The sequence below is a fragment of the Canis lupus genome, chromosome 9 (assembly GCF_048164855.1).
Source record: "Canis lupus baileyi chromosome 9, mCanLup2.hap1, whole genome shotgun sequence".
Lineage (NCBI taxonomy): Eukaryota > Metazoa > Chordata > Mammalia > Carnivora > Canidae > Canis > Canis lupus.
In genome coordinates this window covers 70,015,740-70,033,709 of record NC_132846.1, presented here as the reverse complement: position 1 = coordinate 70,033,709, position 17,970 = coordinate 70,015,740, and the positions used below count along the sequence as shown (strand labels likewise).

General features: G+C 45.7%; 1 protein-coding gene across 1 annotated transcript in view; it reads right to left on the bottom strand.

Annotated features, from left to right (window-relative positions):
• Window positions 1-3,756: 3,756 nt before the first annotated feature.
• The window catches only part of YY1 (YY1 transcription factor), a 29,325-nt gene continuing 15,111 nt past the window's right edge, over window positions 3,757-17,970 (bottom strand). Inside the window, exons 2-5 of the mRNA XM_072839916.1 lie at window positions 15,430-15,592; window positions 7,587-7,647; window positions 5,750-5,908; window positions 3,757-4,929 (exon numbers count right to left, since the gene is read on the bottom strand). Of these exons, the coding sequence (XP_072696017.1) occupies window positions 4,747-4,929; window positions 5,750-5,908; window positions 7,587-7,647; window positions 15,430-15,592 (566 nt within the window). The 3' untranslated portion in view covers window positions 3,757-4,746. The remainder of the gene's footprint in view (window positions 4,930-5,749; window positions 5,909-7,586; window positions 7,648-15,429; window positions 15,593-17,970) is intronic.

The window sequence follows — 17,970 nt, the reverse complement described above, 5'->3', positions numbered from 1 at the left end:
TATTTCTGCATCTATGACCTATGAGCTAAGGAAAAACCAAGGACGACAATTCCAGAAATGGCAAAGAACATTTAAGAAAAGATGTACATGAGACACAATGCTAAGTCCTTGAGTCAGGGCCTACAGAAGTTACCAGCAAGTGAATAAAAACAGAATTGTTCTATGAAAATGGCTTGACCAATCACCATCCGTAGATAATAGAGCCTCGTTAACAGTTATGGATGTTGTAGAAAAAAGGTTATTGTGTTTGGTACTGATGCCCTTTCCCTGCCACGATGTATGCAGACATTGTGCGGCCCCCAGAGAGCAGCCAACAGACTGCAGCACAGCCACTGCCCCCGCCCCGCAACATCCCGATGCTGTTTCTTATGGCGTCTGAGTGTCTTGAAGGAAAAGCAATTTGATCAAACTTGCCACTTTGTGGAAAATCAATCATTGCGACTCAGATGAACGTGATTACCACCACACTCCCCCTCTGCAGACTCCCAGAACGCTGGTCAGAAACTTGGGGAGCGGGGTGACCGGCTTGCAGGAAGCTTGATTTGCCTGCTGACCTAAACTAATGCTCAGGTTCACGGTCAACATTCCCTTCCGGTTTTTCTAAGGGGAGTGGAGAAGTGTGTCAGCAGTACGCCACCCACCCCTCCCACGGCCCCACACGGCCCCAGCTTAAACATCCTCTCCAGCACCCTGCTGGCCTCTCTGACCTGGACAGGATGCCGGCAGCCTTCCAGCCGTGTATACCCCCCTACTTGTGGAGGGGCCCGTCTCCTTCTAGAAGCCTGATGCCACTTGCTCTAAAGGGCCTCACACCATCTTCATGCAACCAGGGAACCTGAGCGCACGTGAGCAGTGACCAAGTTGGCCAAGGCCAGTAAATGGAAGGTGCAGGAGACCTAGCCAGACATTCAGTGCTTCTGTGCAGGCTATGGCGTGCATGACCGGGGCGGCAAGGAAGCAGAGCTTGGGAGTTTGGGTGGCATGCACCTGCCAGGACCCGCTGAGCTTCCAAAGGGAATCAGGACAAAGGGCTACAAGCTACAAGGTTAGACAAGCGCCAGGGGTCTGAGGCCACCCCACGACGGGCAGGCCGGAATAGCTAGGAGGAAGCTAGGAGGGCAGGGTCATGGCACGAGGGAGACGCTGGTGAGCAGCCTCTGCTGCTCTCCCACTATACTGACCTCTGGGATCCTTGCTCTTGCTGGTGGTCAGATGTCCAGAAAACAGAAGGAACTTAAGGAATCAAAGATTAATCACATGGCTTTCCTAAGCCATGCTGATCCCAGGCCACAGAGGAGCCAGACACGGAGCCATCAATTCTCTCTGCCTGCAGTGTGAGGTGGAGTCCTCAGCTTCCCACTCAAACCCTTGGGGGTGGGGGGGGCAGGTGTGCCGGCGCCAGGGACATAGATAGAGGCGCGGTGCAACAGCTAGGTTTCACTGGGCGGAGCGGGGGCAGCAGGAAGCCCCCCTACTGCACCATGGCGGCTACTCAGGCAGACCGTGGGGTCTCTCTGGGTTCTTGCTGAATGGAAGGGACTGTCCTCTATCTGTGAAGAAACCATCTAGAGCTCTGCTCAGACACACTGGCAGGCATCGAGATACTATTCTGTCAAAAGGCCTTGCTTTAGTCAAATTCAGCAAAATAAGTGATGTTTAAAAGAAGTTGCACATGAACACCAAATGGGGGGGGATCTTGATTTTCCTCAAATCCTCAGGCCTTGAATCTAGGCACAGCACACAAACACCATATGAAACCAACAGCGTGAGTTCAATGTCACCTTGGAAAATAAATGTCACTCTGGGGTGACAGTTCTTTATACAAATATTATGCTTCCCCCGAGACCCCCCACTACCAAAAAAGGGGGAAAATAATAAGAAATCCAAAAATAGAAAACAACATCTTGTTAAATGTAAACTTATCCTCTGGAACTTTTATATTACATATGCTAGAAACATGCATTTATTTCAGCTCGGATGTAAGAAAATATGTCTATCAGTATTACTTATAAATCAGGTTAATCCTCAAGACAAGGGACTCACTGTTAGAACGCCACTTCAAACTGCAGTAAAATTACATCTTTAGCAAAATTATAAATTCTAACCACAAGCACGACGGGTTTCGGTTACAGCCAATGAGGACAACGGCTATTTTTCCACTGCCGCTCACTGACGAGCTTCCTACGTACACTACTGGGAATCGAGAGCGCCCCGCCAACCAGAAACCTGGGACATTCCATCGTCTTCCAACCCCCAATCAAATTCCTGTCAGAGATGAACTCTGAAGACCCGCAAGAGAAGACACATGGACAAAGGGCCCTGGGGAGCGATGGCTGTTCCCCGCAGAGACAGAAGGGGCACAAGAGATGACCAAGGCATCCCCCAAAGGATCAAGGCACAGAGGAAGGGGGACCTCGCTCCACACGGGAGCCTGGCTTCTCTGTAGGTCATGGTGTGGCTCTGGGGGGGCTGCTGGCGACACCTGCCCATGGCACCAGTCGGCTTAGCCGTGGGCCCTTGGGCAGGAGTCCTGAGGACAAGGCCAGGACCAGGCTCTCGTGTGGCAGTGCTGGGCGGGGGTGGTGCGGCATTTTCAGTACAGCCACCCAGAGGCTGCCCACCTGACAGTGGAGAGGGCAGGTACGGGCGCTTACACCACGGGCATCGGTGGAGGCCTCCACCCCAGGTCTAGTCAAAAGAACCACACGTTTGCACTGAGGCACGCAGCTTCGAAGGGGACCTCCGCCACCGGCTTACCTCTCTCCTGACTGCCAGATACAGCAAAGCCTGGCTTATCCAGAGAACAGCTGGGGTCTTCTGATCAAACTACCCAATGGATAACAGATTCTGAACGAATAAAAAAAAGCGTCTCAAGTTAAATTTGTCATTTAGGATTCAGAAGGCACTTCAAAATTCCGGAGAGCCACAGGGTCACTGCTATTAGGTCACCAATCCTCCTGTACAGGACCGATGGAGAAGCTCTTAAGAGACAGGGCTACATTTTTGGCCTGATGGTGTCCTGGACATCTTAAATAAACCACAGATATTATATTAGCTAGTTTGTCTCAATTACCTCGCAGAGTCAAGCGTGCAGCACACACAGTATATTTGCATTTTGAGTACATGGGGATTTTGCTGTATCATGGCAGTTTATAAAATAGTCTCACAAGTCTGGTATTTGACTCTTAAGTAAAATTCAAGAATTATAATTGTACATTTAGGAGGTCACAACGTGAGAAGTACTCACTGAGTACAATATATCTTTATAATCTAATTACCCTGCCAGTCTGTGCTCGCTGTCCAGGTAGAAGCATGAAAGCCACTGGTGCTCACCCACGACACGTGCCAGCATTTAAAGCCTCTACCACATGGAGGAACCAAGACTCTCCTACCAGCAGCTGAGAACCCTAAGCGCTTCCTGTCAGACAAGCCAAGGACCCGCTGGGGCTGCCCTGAAGGCAGCCCGAGCAATGGAAGTGCCCCGGGTCTCCCCTCTGCTCGCGCCCCGTCCAGGTGACAGCTTACCTTGAACGCGTGCACACACAGGCCAGGGCGCAGCTGCTTCAGTCACACTTTTGCTGGGGGAGAGCTAAAATCAAAAACCTGTCACCAACGGGCCCGGTCTGGGGTACTCTGAGGTAGTTCCTTAACTCGGGATGCCTGTCACCTACTCTCTCCCAGAATTCAGCACGCGTAGGAAGTCCTAAAACATCTATGCACCGCTGCAATCACAAGTCACTGTAGTTGAGTGCAAAATAAAGGAAACTTGAGTTGCTTTATTTAGCTTCCAATTTCTGGGAGGCTCGAGAATTATAATTATTCTGGACAACAAAAGGAAATAAGACTGTGCTTACAGATCTTTTTCTGCCGTATTCTTTCTGTAGGATTGCTGTTTTATTGTTGCCCTTTTCTGTTACATGGGGTGTACACATCAGGTGGTAAAAGGTACAATACATTCTACAACTGAGCACCACTTTCTGTAACTGAACAGGCAAAGGAATTACACTGAACATCAGCATCTGGCAGTATTTTTCGGAAAAAAAAAGTGACTAAAATGGGTTTAAATTGATTAACACTATTAAATCACATCTAATATCTGATACTACATGATTCAATACAGCTATACGATACAATTATACAAAATGTGTTAACATCAAAGAATACAACCAAAATTAAGATAGCAAACAAAACCTATATAACTTTTTTTTTTTACAGGAAAATACTTTTGAAGTATGCATGTAACTGCCCATTCTTTTAAAGAAAATCTACTGCAAGCAAAGTTATCAACCTCCAGAAAAATCACACATAGCATTACTAAGCATATCCCCAAAAAGTGTACAATATGCACACTTGGAAAATACAAAATTAAAAAAATTGTAAGCAACAGGTGAGCTTCATATTTATAAGAATGTGAAAAGAAGTCCCATTTTTAGCACTGTTGTATAAAGAATTGTCTTTTGATGCGAAGTTCATGAATTGTCCTCCTGTTGGGACCACACTTTACAAAAACACCGTGTTTTTGAAACGAGATTACAGAGCAAGATAGAGCATCTTAGCAATGTCATCTTATTAAAGTTTTTTTTTTTTAATTTTTACTACTTTATCAAAACATGTCCCTTAGGTGTGTAGGATTCATTTTTAAAATTCTTTCCTAGAAACAATATACAAAGGAGAGGCATATTTATTCCCAATCACACTCCTGGAAGATGCTCCCCGGGGTCGAGAAGGGTCTTCTCCGTCATCTTCTCACTGGTTGTTTTTGGCCTTAGCGTGTGTTAAGATGTGAGATTTCAGGTTAGTTGACTGAGCAAACTTCTTATTACAGCCATCGAAGGGGCACACATAGGGCCTGTCTCCGGTATGGATTCGCACGTGTGTGCGCAAATTGAAGTCCAGTGAAAAGCGTTTCCCGCAGCCTTCGAATGTGCACTGTCGGGGAAAGACCAGAGATAACCCAACTCAGCGACCTGTGACTGTGATCAAGAGAGTGGGCAGTGCACAGCCGTGCCTAAGAACAGCCTGCCTCCCTCACCAGGTGCCTTGTGTCGTCACCACCACCCCCCCCCGCCCCCCATCCTCCTCCCAGCACTGGGGAAATGTGCCAGTCCCATTGCAGGCCAAGCGGGAAGGGACAGCTTCTGAAACCCAGGCACAGCCCTCGTGAATTATTTAAATATCAGGGAAGAGAGACACTTGGCGAAATACCAAGAATCTTCCTTGGGATCACGTGAAGGTCTTCGTACTTGTGTAAATGTTTCAAATAATAAAATACAAATGATTAGGAAGGTTTCTGGTGTCAGGTAAAAAGAACCATGTTAAATTCAGAGCTGCACTGCTAGTTCGTTCACTTGTTCTGGGTTTCTTAAAAACAAGACAAAACTTCATCGATACTTATTCTCATATGGTAACATTTTAGAAGCTGTCAATTGGTAATTCAATATACTTACACCAACTACAGAAAAAAAATTGCTTCAGTCCCACAGTGAACGCACTAGAAATGCAGTTTCAGGCTTGCTCTTTCTTGAGCAATCCACCCCCATCAACACCCCGATACACCGTACGCCCGTCTCCACTACTGGAGAGACTGCACACGAGGGAGACAGGACCCAGGGCAGCCCTTCCGGGTGCTTCATCAGGACCCAGGGAGCACCGAGAGCCCGAGTCTCAGTCTCTGGGCTGTGTCTCTCTAGCGCCCAGAGCCCCGCCTACACTTGCCGGGTAGTGCAGAGGAGGAAGGGACCGGATCTACCTGAAAGGGTTTCTCTCCAGTATGAACCAGTTGGTGTCGTTTTAGTTTTGAGCTCTCAACAAAAGCTTTGCCACACTCTGCACAGACGTGGACTCGGGGGCCGTGGGTGTGCAGGTGCTTTCGCATGGCAGAGTTATCCCTGAACATCTTTGTGCAGCCCTTCAAACAGAGAGAGAAGCTTAGTGGTTCATGCTGCAAACTGTTACAAAGGGTTCAACCACTTAAAAACAGCCTTCATTGACCCAAGAACTCCCCCACCCAACCTCCCCATTTACTGTTTACTCAGTATCATAGTAGAGATATTTAATTACTTAAGACAAAAACCGGATAAGCTGGAAAAGGCCTTCTCATTTAATGCAAACCCTGTGTTACAGATCAGGAAACTGAGGCTCAGAGATGTCTTTAAGTAGACTTGCCCAAGGTCACACTGATCATAGGAGCCGAGCTGGGGGTAGAACCCAGCAGCCTGGCGTCCAGCCACACCACAGCTGCCTCACCCAACTCTGACCCCCAGATGAAGTAACGGAAGCCCTGGTAAACAAATGGGGTTGAAATGACAGCAGTCCACCACTACCTTTGGTGGGCCCCACATTCTGTGCTGCAAGAATGGGCTGTCACTCTCCATCGCCTACTGTTCCCTCTTCTCTCTTTGCCTCTTTCCCCTTCTTGACAGAGAAAGAAGCAAGAGGGTCTCCAAGGAATGGCAACTACAGAAGAAATTGATTTTGTGAGACACCGGGAAAAGCAGCAGGCACACGGACACCGGAGCGGGGAGGGGGGGGGGGGGGCAGATGGGTGTGTGGTGCTCAGGACAAGCATGGCCTTCACAATTTCTTCTGCAGTTGCTGTCCAGGGATGGAGTGGGTGGGGGATGAGCAGACAGCACAACAGGACAGCTTCACAGGCATGAGGCGGGGGGAGCCACAGCTCTGGCCTCCTGGCCCCCAGGGCTGTGCTTCCATTCAGCAAATGTAATTTTTAAAAAATGGAATTTGGAAAAGTACACAGAGAAGCTAGAGGGATGACAGGCACTCAGGGCCTAACTGTTTTCAAATGCTTCTTACTGTGCATGCTGCCCCCCTCAAGGAACTAGTTTTACATTTCACAGTCTCTACATTAAACGTGGTGAAAAAGCACCGAAAAAGAACCCGCGAGTGGTCACTAGAAGGAAATTGCCCACTGAGACTCATCCTTCTCCAATTACTGATTTTTTAAAAATTCTTTATCCCATTAAAACTTTCTTCCCCTTTTCTTTTTCTTCACCTATGTGATACTTCTTTTTCTGCTAGTTTTTCATCCATCCAATCAAGTGTGAGACAGACCCAACCCACACCTCAAAGTCACTTCTTAGGCGATCCTTTTATTTGGAAGGCTAATCACATTTGAAAACAATTAAGCAACCCTCTGATAACACACAGTTAACAGGGCAAATTAAGAAAATTGTGAAGGAAATGTAGCTTTATTAGGCTTACTTTAGCAACATCCAAAATAATTTCCAAATTTCAATGAGTTTACAGTCTCACAAAGGTCCATGGGTGAGATACAACCCAATGTCCTAAGACTGACTTCTTAATAATCCAAAAAGAATAACATCCTAACATCATATATTCAATATATAGTAAGAACAAAAACACTGGCAACCTACAGTAACCCCATTTAATAGTATTTATGTGGCCTTCACTGAACAAAACTTACATCACAAATATCGCTCTTAAATTTAGAAACCAAAAATTATAGTTCCTCAATTAATAGATGGAAATTAAAGTGCAGATTGCTTATGAGCTCTCTAAATCTTCATTGGCAAGTTAATGAACACTTTTCCCCTAGCATTACTTACTTTATGAGGGCAAGCTATTGTTCTTGGAGCATCATCTTCTTTAATTTTTCTTGGCTTCATTCTTACCAAAAAGAAAAAAAAAAAAAAAAAAAAAAAGAAGAGAGAGAGAGAGAGATTTGTAGGAGTGGGTAGACTCATCTGGCATAAATCATATAGTCCCCTATAATGTTTTCCTTATAGATACAAACAACTAGGATTACAGAATGCATCCAGGAGGGAAGGGCTGCGACCACCACATTCACTGAGAACCCGGGACTGGGAAGCGTCCTTCCCGTTTCACAGCTGCGGATGCTGGTGCTCACAAAGCCTCACAAAGGCTGAGCTGCTGCCATGGATGGTCTCACAGCGAGTGAGCTGGGGCAACTCAGACCAGCAATGAGGTCTGTGTGCCTCAAATATCAGCTCTTTCCTCCAAGCTCTTTAAATAACGCAAGACCACCAGCCCAAAACACAGAGGAATCTCCTAGTGGGAGCTACGCAAGGTATCCAAGAGCAGCTGCTGTGGTAACAAAGACACCTTGTGAAAAGGGAGATTGGGGGGTGGGGGAGGGTGGGGGGACTTAAACACAGATCCCTACAAAACTGCTTAGAAAAAAGGAGGGAGGGTTCATTTCATACTGACAGACATTATCTTTAGGAGAGATAATTTTTTGAAAAGGGTACAGAATAGTCCTTGTAAACAGAAAATCTTTCATATACATTATCTCTGGAAAGAAACATAGTACATGAACTTGGTATTGGTGTTTTGGGGGAGGAGCCTCTAAGGACTGGTGGACAGGTGGAACACCCCATACTCTTTTCCACTGTTGAATTTTATCATACTACTACTTTTGGTGGCAGTGGTGGGAGGGAGATTACAGTTTTTTCAAAAAATAGGTTGTTGTTGTTTTAAATAAAAAACGACCGATCTCTGGCCCTGTGCAGACTCACTGCCCAGAGAGCTTATTGATTTGGTAGCTTACCTACCTGCTATTTCCACTGAACCAACCTTTGGTCTTTTGTCAAAACTTTCTCTCCAAATACTCCCTACAGATCTGTGTGTGGTAGAGGGGTGAGAGATTAAGAGTTCCTAGAGAGACTAGAAAAAAAGATTTACATCTCCGAGACAGACGTTCCTTCTGTCCCGCCGTTTGCTACCTCACTGTCCTACGTGAGGATGCACAGTTAACAAACAAGCAACGAGGTCAGCGATGTCTTACCAGTAAGAGCTAACTTACCAGCACTCTCTCATCACAAAAGATTTCTGCGGTCATCTTTAAGTTAGCAAAGGCCCTGGCAAAGGTCCTTCTTCACCCTTGATCTGGGAAAGGCATGCCCTGAAGTTTGTTTTATAAAACCTCAACTGGCAAAGTCACCTAGTTAAACTCTCCATCCCTGGAGGAGCACTGGTGAAATAACTTATCTGGCGGCTGGAACCGACTTCTCGGGAGTCTGTTCAAGACTGTGTGAATTTCCTACTTTAAATTCTGAGAACATTTCCAGCTTGGTATCCACCCCCATTCCAACCCTGTAGATACTCACTGGCTCTTGTACTTGAGGGATTACCCCATCAGCTAGCAAATATTTTCTAAATGTTTGTTGGGTACAGGGCTCTGAACTAGCTAGCCTGTTATCTTAGGTACCATTAATCCCTGGAGCTGGAGTCTGAGCTCAAAGAACTTCAGAGGACAAAAATTTGGTACCACTGTACCACCTGCAGGTTAGATCAGAGTTTGGAAAACAACAGCAGTCCACAAGAACGAGTTCTACTCCAATCAATCAAGTATTAATAATAATAACTTAAAAAAAGGGTCTATTAAGAACCAGGCTTCAGTCTTCCCAATGGATAATGTTTACTCTTTGATGATTACACCGAAATGCTCTGTACACGTCTCAACTGTGGACATGGCTAAGTGATTGTGTCTGTCCAAATTTGCAAGAGTGGTATGCCCCTGAGAGGGGGTTAATTTTATTGTGTACAAATTATGTTAACAAACTCACTCTTAAAAATGTCCACTGGGTTCACAGGTTAGTCACACAGACAACCATCTCCTGTCCCCACCCATCTGGGGTTCCAATGTGGGGGATCAATGTCAGTGAGGTACCTGCATCAGTAGGACAGGTGTGCCCATCCCACCACCCTACCATTTTCTCAAATTTATTCCCAGGAACATGATTTTTAAAAATGTTTTATCACAACAATTTTCAAATATACTCTAAATGAAAGGGCATAGTCCCATGCATGTACCATTTACCAAACTCTCGATTTCTTAACTGTTATCATTAAGCAGTATTTTTTCTTAAAATGTCATGTGCAAAATGTGTGCCAGCATGTAGCAATATAATTGATTTTAGAATGAAAACTTAAAATGTATTTGGACAAACACCCTTGGATGCAAGAAGGAAGTGAAAGGTTTAATTGCAGCCACTCTTAAGCTCCTTGGCAAATCCTCCTTCTTCACCAGAGTGGCAAATGAGGCGGTGTACGTTGGTGCCTTTTCTATTTTATTTGAAGGCAAACACTGAAAAGGTCATTTTCCAAAAACTAGATTGAAAGTGGGGAGTTTTTTTGTGAGTAAAGACTAAAATTAAATCTTCATGGCACCAACTGATATATAACCTACAAAATAAAGAAAAGCACTTGAAATCCTAAAAAAATTAATTTTTAAGAAGATGACTCAAATCATACACTGCTACTTGGTATATCTTTTCAACCTGCCCAAACCATTCATGATGTCCAAGATTTGAGTTTTTCCTCGACTAGGATATTTTACAAAGGGTGCCACCGACAGTGGGCAGAGGCGCTGCTGGATCCCTCTGGGGGCCCCATGGGTGGGCCTGGCACAGACTTCTACCAGCTGCATGACCTTGAGCAAATCACTTAATTTCTCAGCCTCAGTTTCTTACTCTGTAAAAAGGTAGAAGGCTACTATGTGCTTTATAGCTGCGAAGACTAAAAGAGAGAATGTACCTGAAGCTCTTGGGGAATGACAGTTATTCTCATCATTCCCGGCTGTGTGTTAAATGGGCCTAACCTAAAAATAAGTTCATTCCTTGGAGGGAAAAAAAAAAAAAAAAGGCCAGTCATACTTAACAACCCAGAAGGTTCTGATGCTCCGAGCCACTGTTTTCAATTTTCAACTAAAGGGCTGCAGGACTGTTGAGAAACAGCTCAAGTCAGTAGGAAGGTACCTTTGATAGATTATACATTACATGGAGGAGCCAGGTACCCAACAAGAGAAGCTTCCTGTTCAATGAGAATGGAGAGCATGCCCCGGGCAACGTGGACACTGGTTCTACCCCCAGCTTACTCTGCCAATGTGGTGGGAGCCAGGACCAAAAAACTGCAGGAATCTCCTGGCACTGCTTCCAGCAGGGCGAAACCTGAGTTCTAAGTTAAAGCTCAATGTCCCAGATACGGAGAGGAAACATTTTTGAGGCAGAGTATTGAATGAAGATAAGCCTGTTCACAGTAAAATAAGCTCAGCTGCCTTCAGCCTGGAACCCCACCCTGGGGCCTGCGCTCCTGGGGCAGAGGCTCTGGTGGAAGGCCACTACCATCTGCAACCAAACTCACCTCCCTTCTTGGTGCAAGGAGTGGTGCCTCCATCAAATGAGGCCAAGTTCGCTAGATAGAGTATCTCCTATGCAGATAGTACATCTTCACCTGTTTTCACCTGACGGTACTTCTGGCTCTGCTACCACATCTCATCTTTACACTAATCCTGCAGGGAAAGTCTTGGGCTGGGTGGTGGCCAACAATGAAAATAACTGAAGACCAACCTAACTACTCCGAATTCTGAGCTTTCTAAACCAAAATTTTCTAGAGGGCTAACTGTAGTTAATGAAAAAGGGCACAAAGACTGTTAATTTAATCAGGAACTAGAGCTTGCCAGGTCCCACCCACTGACCACTTTTTGAAGTATTTAAAAAAAGAACAAAGTCGCCTCCCCAATTCTAGGGCTTTCAAATGAAAGTCCTCATTTCTTATACCTGCCCCACTCCCACCACCATGTAACTGATTTACTTACTACCAACCGATTTTCTAGGCCTGATGTGACAGGAACCTGAACCATTCTCTGGTCAGTTCCAGGTCCAGTGTGGAACCCCATCACCCAGCACACAGAGGAAAGGGAAAAAGCAGCTAACAAGCTACCTTGAGCCAAGAGCTGAGTCAAGGTGGATAAAGAGTGGAAGCCAGCAGAACAAGTTCTGTGGGTCTTTACAAGAGAAGAAGATGGTGTCTGCACCCCAACAGTTTGAAACTTGGTGCCGCTTTGGCTTTCGGAGTCCCAGGCACCAAGGCCTGGGGCCCCCGGAAAATCCTATTCAGTGGTTGGTTACACACATTCTCAAAACCTGAGGACCTGACAAAATAGGGCATTCCAGGCTCCGATCTCTCACCACCGCACTGTCCAGTTAAGAGACTTGTTTTACAGGATCTAGTCCATGATACTAAGGACAACGGGGATGAGCCCAACCCTCTCCCCTCATTTTGTATACACTGTTAGGATGAGCGAGACAAAATGAAATCTTTAACAGGTTCATTAGAAAAGAAACACACACTGTATTCAGATGATTATGTAAATATACTGGCTACTGTAGAATCTAACCGTGTTGCTAGGATCACATTTCTTGCTCTAGGAGTCCAACACAGTAGCTTTAGGACCAAGGAGAGACTTATAGAGTCAGGCCAAACAAGTTCTCTCTCTGCACTTCAAAAATCATCAAAATTTTATACCCACTTTTAGGCCACAGCTTTCTGAGCACCGCCTCGCTCTTCAGGGGGTTTCTGATTATCTTTTCCTTTTTAGAGAACTTTCTCCCATAGTACCAAGACCTTCTGGCTTCTTACTTATTCTATGCACTGCTGACCAAACTCGACTTTTCCTCAAGAAAGCCCTACAACTCACCAACTTTCTGTTCTAAACTGAACGCTGTTTCTAGCCTGCCGCACAGCTGCCCTCCTGATTTTCTGTTCCCCAGGCTCTTTAGGAAGGCTTCCTCTTGATGTGTGTCGTTTTCCTGGAGTATATCGTCAGGTAACCCCCTCAGAAAGGGTGCATGCAACATAGAACAAATCCTTAGTGTCTACAATGGCCGCCTTTTTGCCCTGTATTTGACTGACAGCTTTGCTGAATCAAGAATTCTGTTTATAGTAACTTTCCTCCCAAATCTCAAAACGTGGTTCCAGTCTTCTAATTATCTATTGCTGGTGAAGAAAAGTCTCATTCAGACCTAGTAGGGTTGAAGGCAGCCCTGAGGCAGATGCAAGGCCACGTGGGAAGCAAGCAGAAGCTTCTATTCTGCAACAGCAACACGTGCTTCCCGAATGTGGGGTTGAAACCTCAGATTTTCTCTTCAGGAAACCAGGGACAAACTTTCAGATCAACTGCCCCAATTCAGCAGTGAGGGTGAACAAAGCCAAGGGTCACCGACACCTCATCACTGCTGCTCAGTACCCCCAGGTTCATGCTCTCTGTAAAACCCTGTCACAGCCCTCTGTTCCTCCACTGAAATCATCCATCACTCTGCAAGTAGAATTCATTTTTTTATTTTTTTTGCAAGTAGAATTCAAAGAAACGTTACTCTCCTCCCTCTCTCTTGGACCTCCTGACCACTCCCTGGGCCTTCCTGAGTTGCTGGGTCTGTCTGAATGAGCCCTCTACCCTGTTGCTGGTTCCCTTGTGCTCCGATCACAGGGTTTTCCCAAGACTGTCTTCTCCACAATTGCCCTCTCACAGCGCAGACGTCCATGCCACTTTCAGCCTTTGCCACTGCCCATCGGATGAGTCTAGCCCTGGCTTCCTTCCTAAAACCACCTCAAGTCCAACACAGATGATTTATTAGCATCTAAAACCAAACAATACCCACCCTAAACCCCAAACTGGCACCCTCTCCCAACCCCTTGCCACCTGAGGTACAAAATGTTGAACATCCATTCTGATTCCTCCTTCCCAGAGACACACACCCAGTCTTTTTTCAGTCTTTCCACCAACTCCTGCCACCCAGTCACATTTATTCTCTCACTGCAGTCTGGCCCCTGCAATCCTGGCTCAGGCCCTGGTGACCTCTCCCACTTCCTGGCTGTACCTGCGCCGACCCAGCCTGGGGACAGCAGACATGTCAAGTCCATCTTTGATCACAGAGCCCCTTCTCTACTGCTCACACACCTCTGCAGCTGTCCGCTGCACACTACAAACATCCAGAAATGTGGGTCCAGTATTCATAGGACTCAATGATCTCCTACACTCCAACTGTCTCCCTGTGAGCAACTGAATTCCGAGCCAAACCCACTTATTCTTTTCTAGGCATATATCATATGGGGATTGAGTATGTACCTTTTCACTGTGCTCATGCCACACTAGCATTAGCCCCACCATGGAAAACCCACCTGCCCCCCAAATCTCAGTGTTCTTCAAGGCTCGAGTCAGATGCCACCCTCTCTATAAGGCTTTCCTTGACTCCTGCATTCTGTATCTCTACCCCTGGGGACAACAGCCCCTATCCTCGCTAATTCCAAGCATGATAACAAGAGATTACTACTTTAAACACATACGATAATGCTTAACACTGGCATGCAATTGGACTCCAATCTGCCCCCAAACTCTAACCTCAATGCTGACTATGTATCTACAGATTCCATTTTTATTTGTATTTTGGGGGAGAGGTATGCGGTGAGGACTGAGTAGCATACCTCTTTAAAATAAGAAAGGCAACAAAAGCTGGGACTCATGTCATTAACAAAAGGACAGAAGCCTTAACTTTTTTTGTTCAGTTGTGATCAATTAGAATGTAAAGTCATGTATACCTTCCCTATGGCTGCAGCTTCACGGGACCGGAGATTAGGACACAAACCCGTTTACTACAACAAATCTGACTCTAATGTCCATCTGATACGTGGGGGAAACCAGGCTCCCAATGGCAGGGAGCAGGGCTGGGAGAAACCAAGACACTTCAGGGTCTCCAGCTCTTATCCACTCCACTCTGCTCTCAAGAGAAAAACGCATGAGGAACCCACTCTGTCCCTAGATGGTATGGGATCACAAGGCTGTCTCTCTTCCTCATCCTGCCCTTGCCTAAATTTCCTGGCCAGTCCAGGCTCCATTCAACCTCAGGGTGAGAAAAGAAGTCATCGGTCTTCCTGCTCCAGAGTTTATTAGTTCTTTTCATCTTATTAAAAATGGTCTTTGAGTGTGTTCTCACGTCTTCATAAAAACTGTCCAATGGTGCCGGGAAATAAATACCACAAACAAAAGGGGCAGAGGCTTCTGCAGGAGCCAACCTGCTTTGGGCAAAAAACAAGCTTCCAGAGGGTCCAGATCTTCCTGACTGCTCACCTTGGCCGGTCACAGGGGTCCCTACCATGAATTTTTTATCTCTTTCTATCATGCCCGCTTAAATTAACAAAACCCCAGGAGCTTAACTGATAACACACTGAAATATGAACCGATGACTCCTTCCCAGGGTTCAGCTGGGCCCGTCCAGCACCGACCCAGCCCTTGCAGCTTACTCCAGCACAACACCCTCCAACTTACAACGTCTACAGAGAGGCCAGGAGCTGGTGCAAAGAGGCCCTGTTTCCAAACAAATTCTTTTTGATTTTATTCATTCACAAGCAGTATCAATTACGGAATTAAGAGGTTATTTGCTTCGTCTCACTGTCTACAGGATCTAAAATGGTGCCATGCACATTAACAGCAAAGTTACCACTAAAAACAAAACGAACTGCTTTTGTTTCCATAGGTTTCCCTGGAGCAAGACTATGAACCAACCACCACTGTAACTTAGACACAAAGAACGCAGCTGCTGACTCTCCAGTACTTTATGTAATTAGAAAGAAAGGAAAGTTCTTAGGGCTTACCTAGCAAATTCTGCCAGTTGTTTGGGGTCTGAGAGGTCAATGCCAGGTATCCCTCCAGGAGGAAGCTTCTTCCCTGTCATGTACTCTGAATAATCAGGAGGGGAGTTCTCTCCAATGATCTGCTCTTCAACCACTGTCTCATGGTCAATATCTTTTTTTTCATCTGAAACACACCATAAGATTAATTATTTTAGTGGAGTAAAAACATGTATGTGGGGAGATAAAGAACTACGAAATGTGCTTTCATTAGCAGCTTCTGGAATGGGTGATTTATAGCCACTAGCCCTATTTCTTAATTACCCAGTCTTTCTCCTCAATCTCCTGAAATCCTGTTTCTGCTTGAAGGTCACCAAAATCTGCGATGTCAAGCCCAACGGACCTTTGTGCAAGTGCTCCTTCTTAGCCCATCAGGAAGGTTCCCCATTCCTGACTCTGCATTCACCTGCCTGGTTCTGCTCCCACTTCTCAAACTGGCTTCTTGTCAAACTTCCTTGCTTCTCCTCCCACCACTTCTCAGAGTTCTACTTTCAGTCCACCCTACACATTTCCTGTTAACCAGCAACGTGGCAATGCTGACTTGAGTCTGATGCCCCAGCCCTCACCCTGTAGCTGGTCTCCTGCCTCCCCCCTCCAGCCCCTCATTCTCGCTGTTATCCCTCACTCCTTGCTCCCATATGATGGCTTTTCAGTTCCTCACGAATATTCCCAGCCCTTCACCCTAACCCCATGGCTCATACCCAGACACTTTATAATTACAGCAGTTTGTAACTACAGTCAGCCTCTCCCACTAGATGGTAAAAGCCACGAGGATAGGGATCCTTGTCAGATTTGATCCCCAGGTAACCCCAGAGCCTGATTCAGTCTGCAGAGTTGGCCTTCAATAAATACGTGTTCACAGAATGTAGGACATCTCTACTTGTCAGTCTTACTATTGTCACAAACCCATGAGGCTTTAAAAAAAAAAAAAGGGAATACTGACCCCCATAATTAATCTCCTACATCCCAAACACCAAATCCTATGGATTTTTAAAAGGTCTTCTCCCTTTGTTCCACTGCCACCAAGTTAGTTCTTATTATCTCAAACCTCAACAACTATTGTAATTTCTTAATTTATCTTCCCAATTCCATTCTCTGCTGTAATGATGCTATAAAGGATCAACTGATACAGAAAATGCAGCCGATATATTTTCACCTGGTTTGAACCCTTCAGAGGTACAAATTATACTTCAACTTGGCATCCTGGGTCCCTTGCTGCCTGGTCCCAGTTTACACAGCTAGTTGGACCTTCCGTTTTTCCTAGGCACATGCCCTAGCTACTGCAACCAGGCTGTGTTCTTCCCAGGTTAACTCACAAACATCTGGCAGGAGAGATTCTTCAACAGCTTGTTGATTCTACTGCTCTAGCCTCAGATTCTTACCTTTTCCTTGAACTCCTACATTATTTCTTGATAACAATGTTGACAAACTCTAAATCATGCTGTTTTGATTTTTTTTTTGTTGGTTTTGCCTCTGACACTAGGGTGAAGTACAGAGGCCCAACTGGTTGGTCTTCAACCCCTTTGGTGCTGAAAGCAAAAAAATAAAGATGCTCCAAAGTTTTCTATGCTCACTGAAATGTTCTATTTCTCCATCAAAATGTTTCACAAAGAACAGTAACAATAGCTTTCTGAATTGAAAACTAGCTTGTTCAAGTCTTACCTTTCCACCAGTGTTACAAAAATAAAATGAAAAGGGGTGTCTAGGTGGCTCAGTAAGTTAAGTGTCCAACTCTTGATTTTGCCTCAGGTCATGATCTAAGGGTCATGAGATGGGGCCCTACATTGGTGTAGGGTTGTGTGCTGAGCATGGAGTCGGATTCTCTCTTCCTCTGACCAGCCCTCCCCACGTCCCTCTGCGTACCCTCTCTCTAAAGTAAAATCTTAAAAACAAAAATCCCACAAAACCAAAACCCAAACAAACCATACCCTCTAAGTGACGTCACTCACTATAAAAAAACTATGCCTAGCTGTTTATCACCAGGATCTCTGACATCAGGGTATGAGGACAAGATAAAGACAGAATGTAGGGGCGCCTGGGTGGTACAGTCAGGTCAGCCTCCCACTAGTTCAGGTCATGATCTTGGAGTTGTGAAATGGGAGTCCGTGTTGGGCTCTGTACTCAGTACAGAGTGTGCTTGCGTTTCATTCCCTCTGCCCCTCCCAAGTAAATAAATAAATCTTTAAGATTTTATTTATTCATGAGACACACACACACACACACACACACACACACACACACAGAGGCACACAGGCAGAGGGAGAAGCAGGCTCCATGCAGGGAGCCTGATGTGGGGACTCGATCCCGGGACTCCAGAATCATGCCCTGGGCCGAAGGCAGGTGCTAAACCGCTGGCTGAGCCACTCAGGTGTCCCAAATCTTTTTTTTTAAAGGTAGAATGTAGGTTCACCTGATTGAAGTGGTCATTATCATGTTCAATCAACCACTCCCAGTGATGAAAAGCACAGAACAGGATACTCTTAAATGTCTCTCTTCTCCTACCAC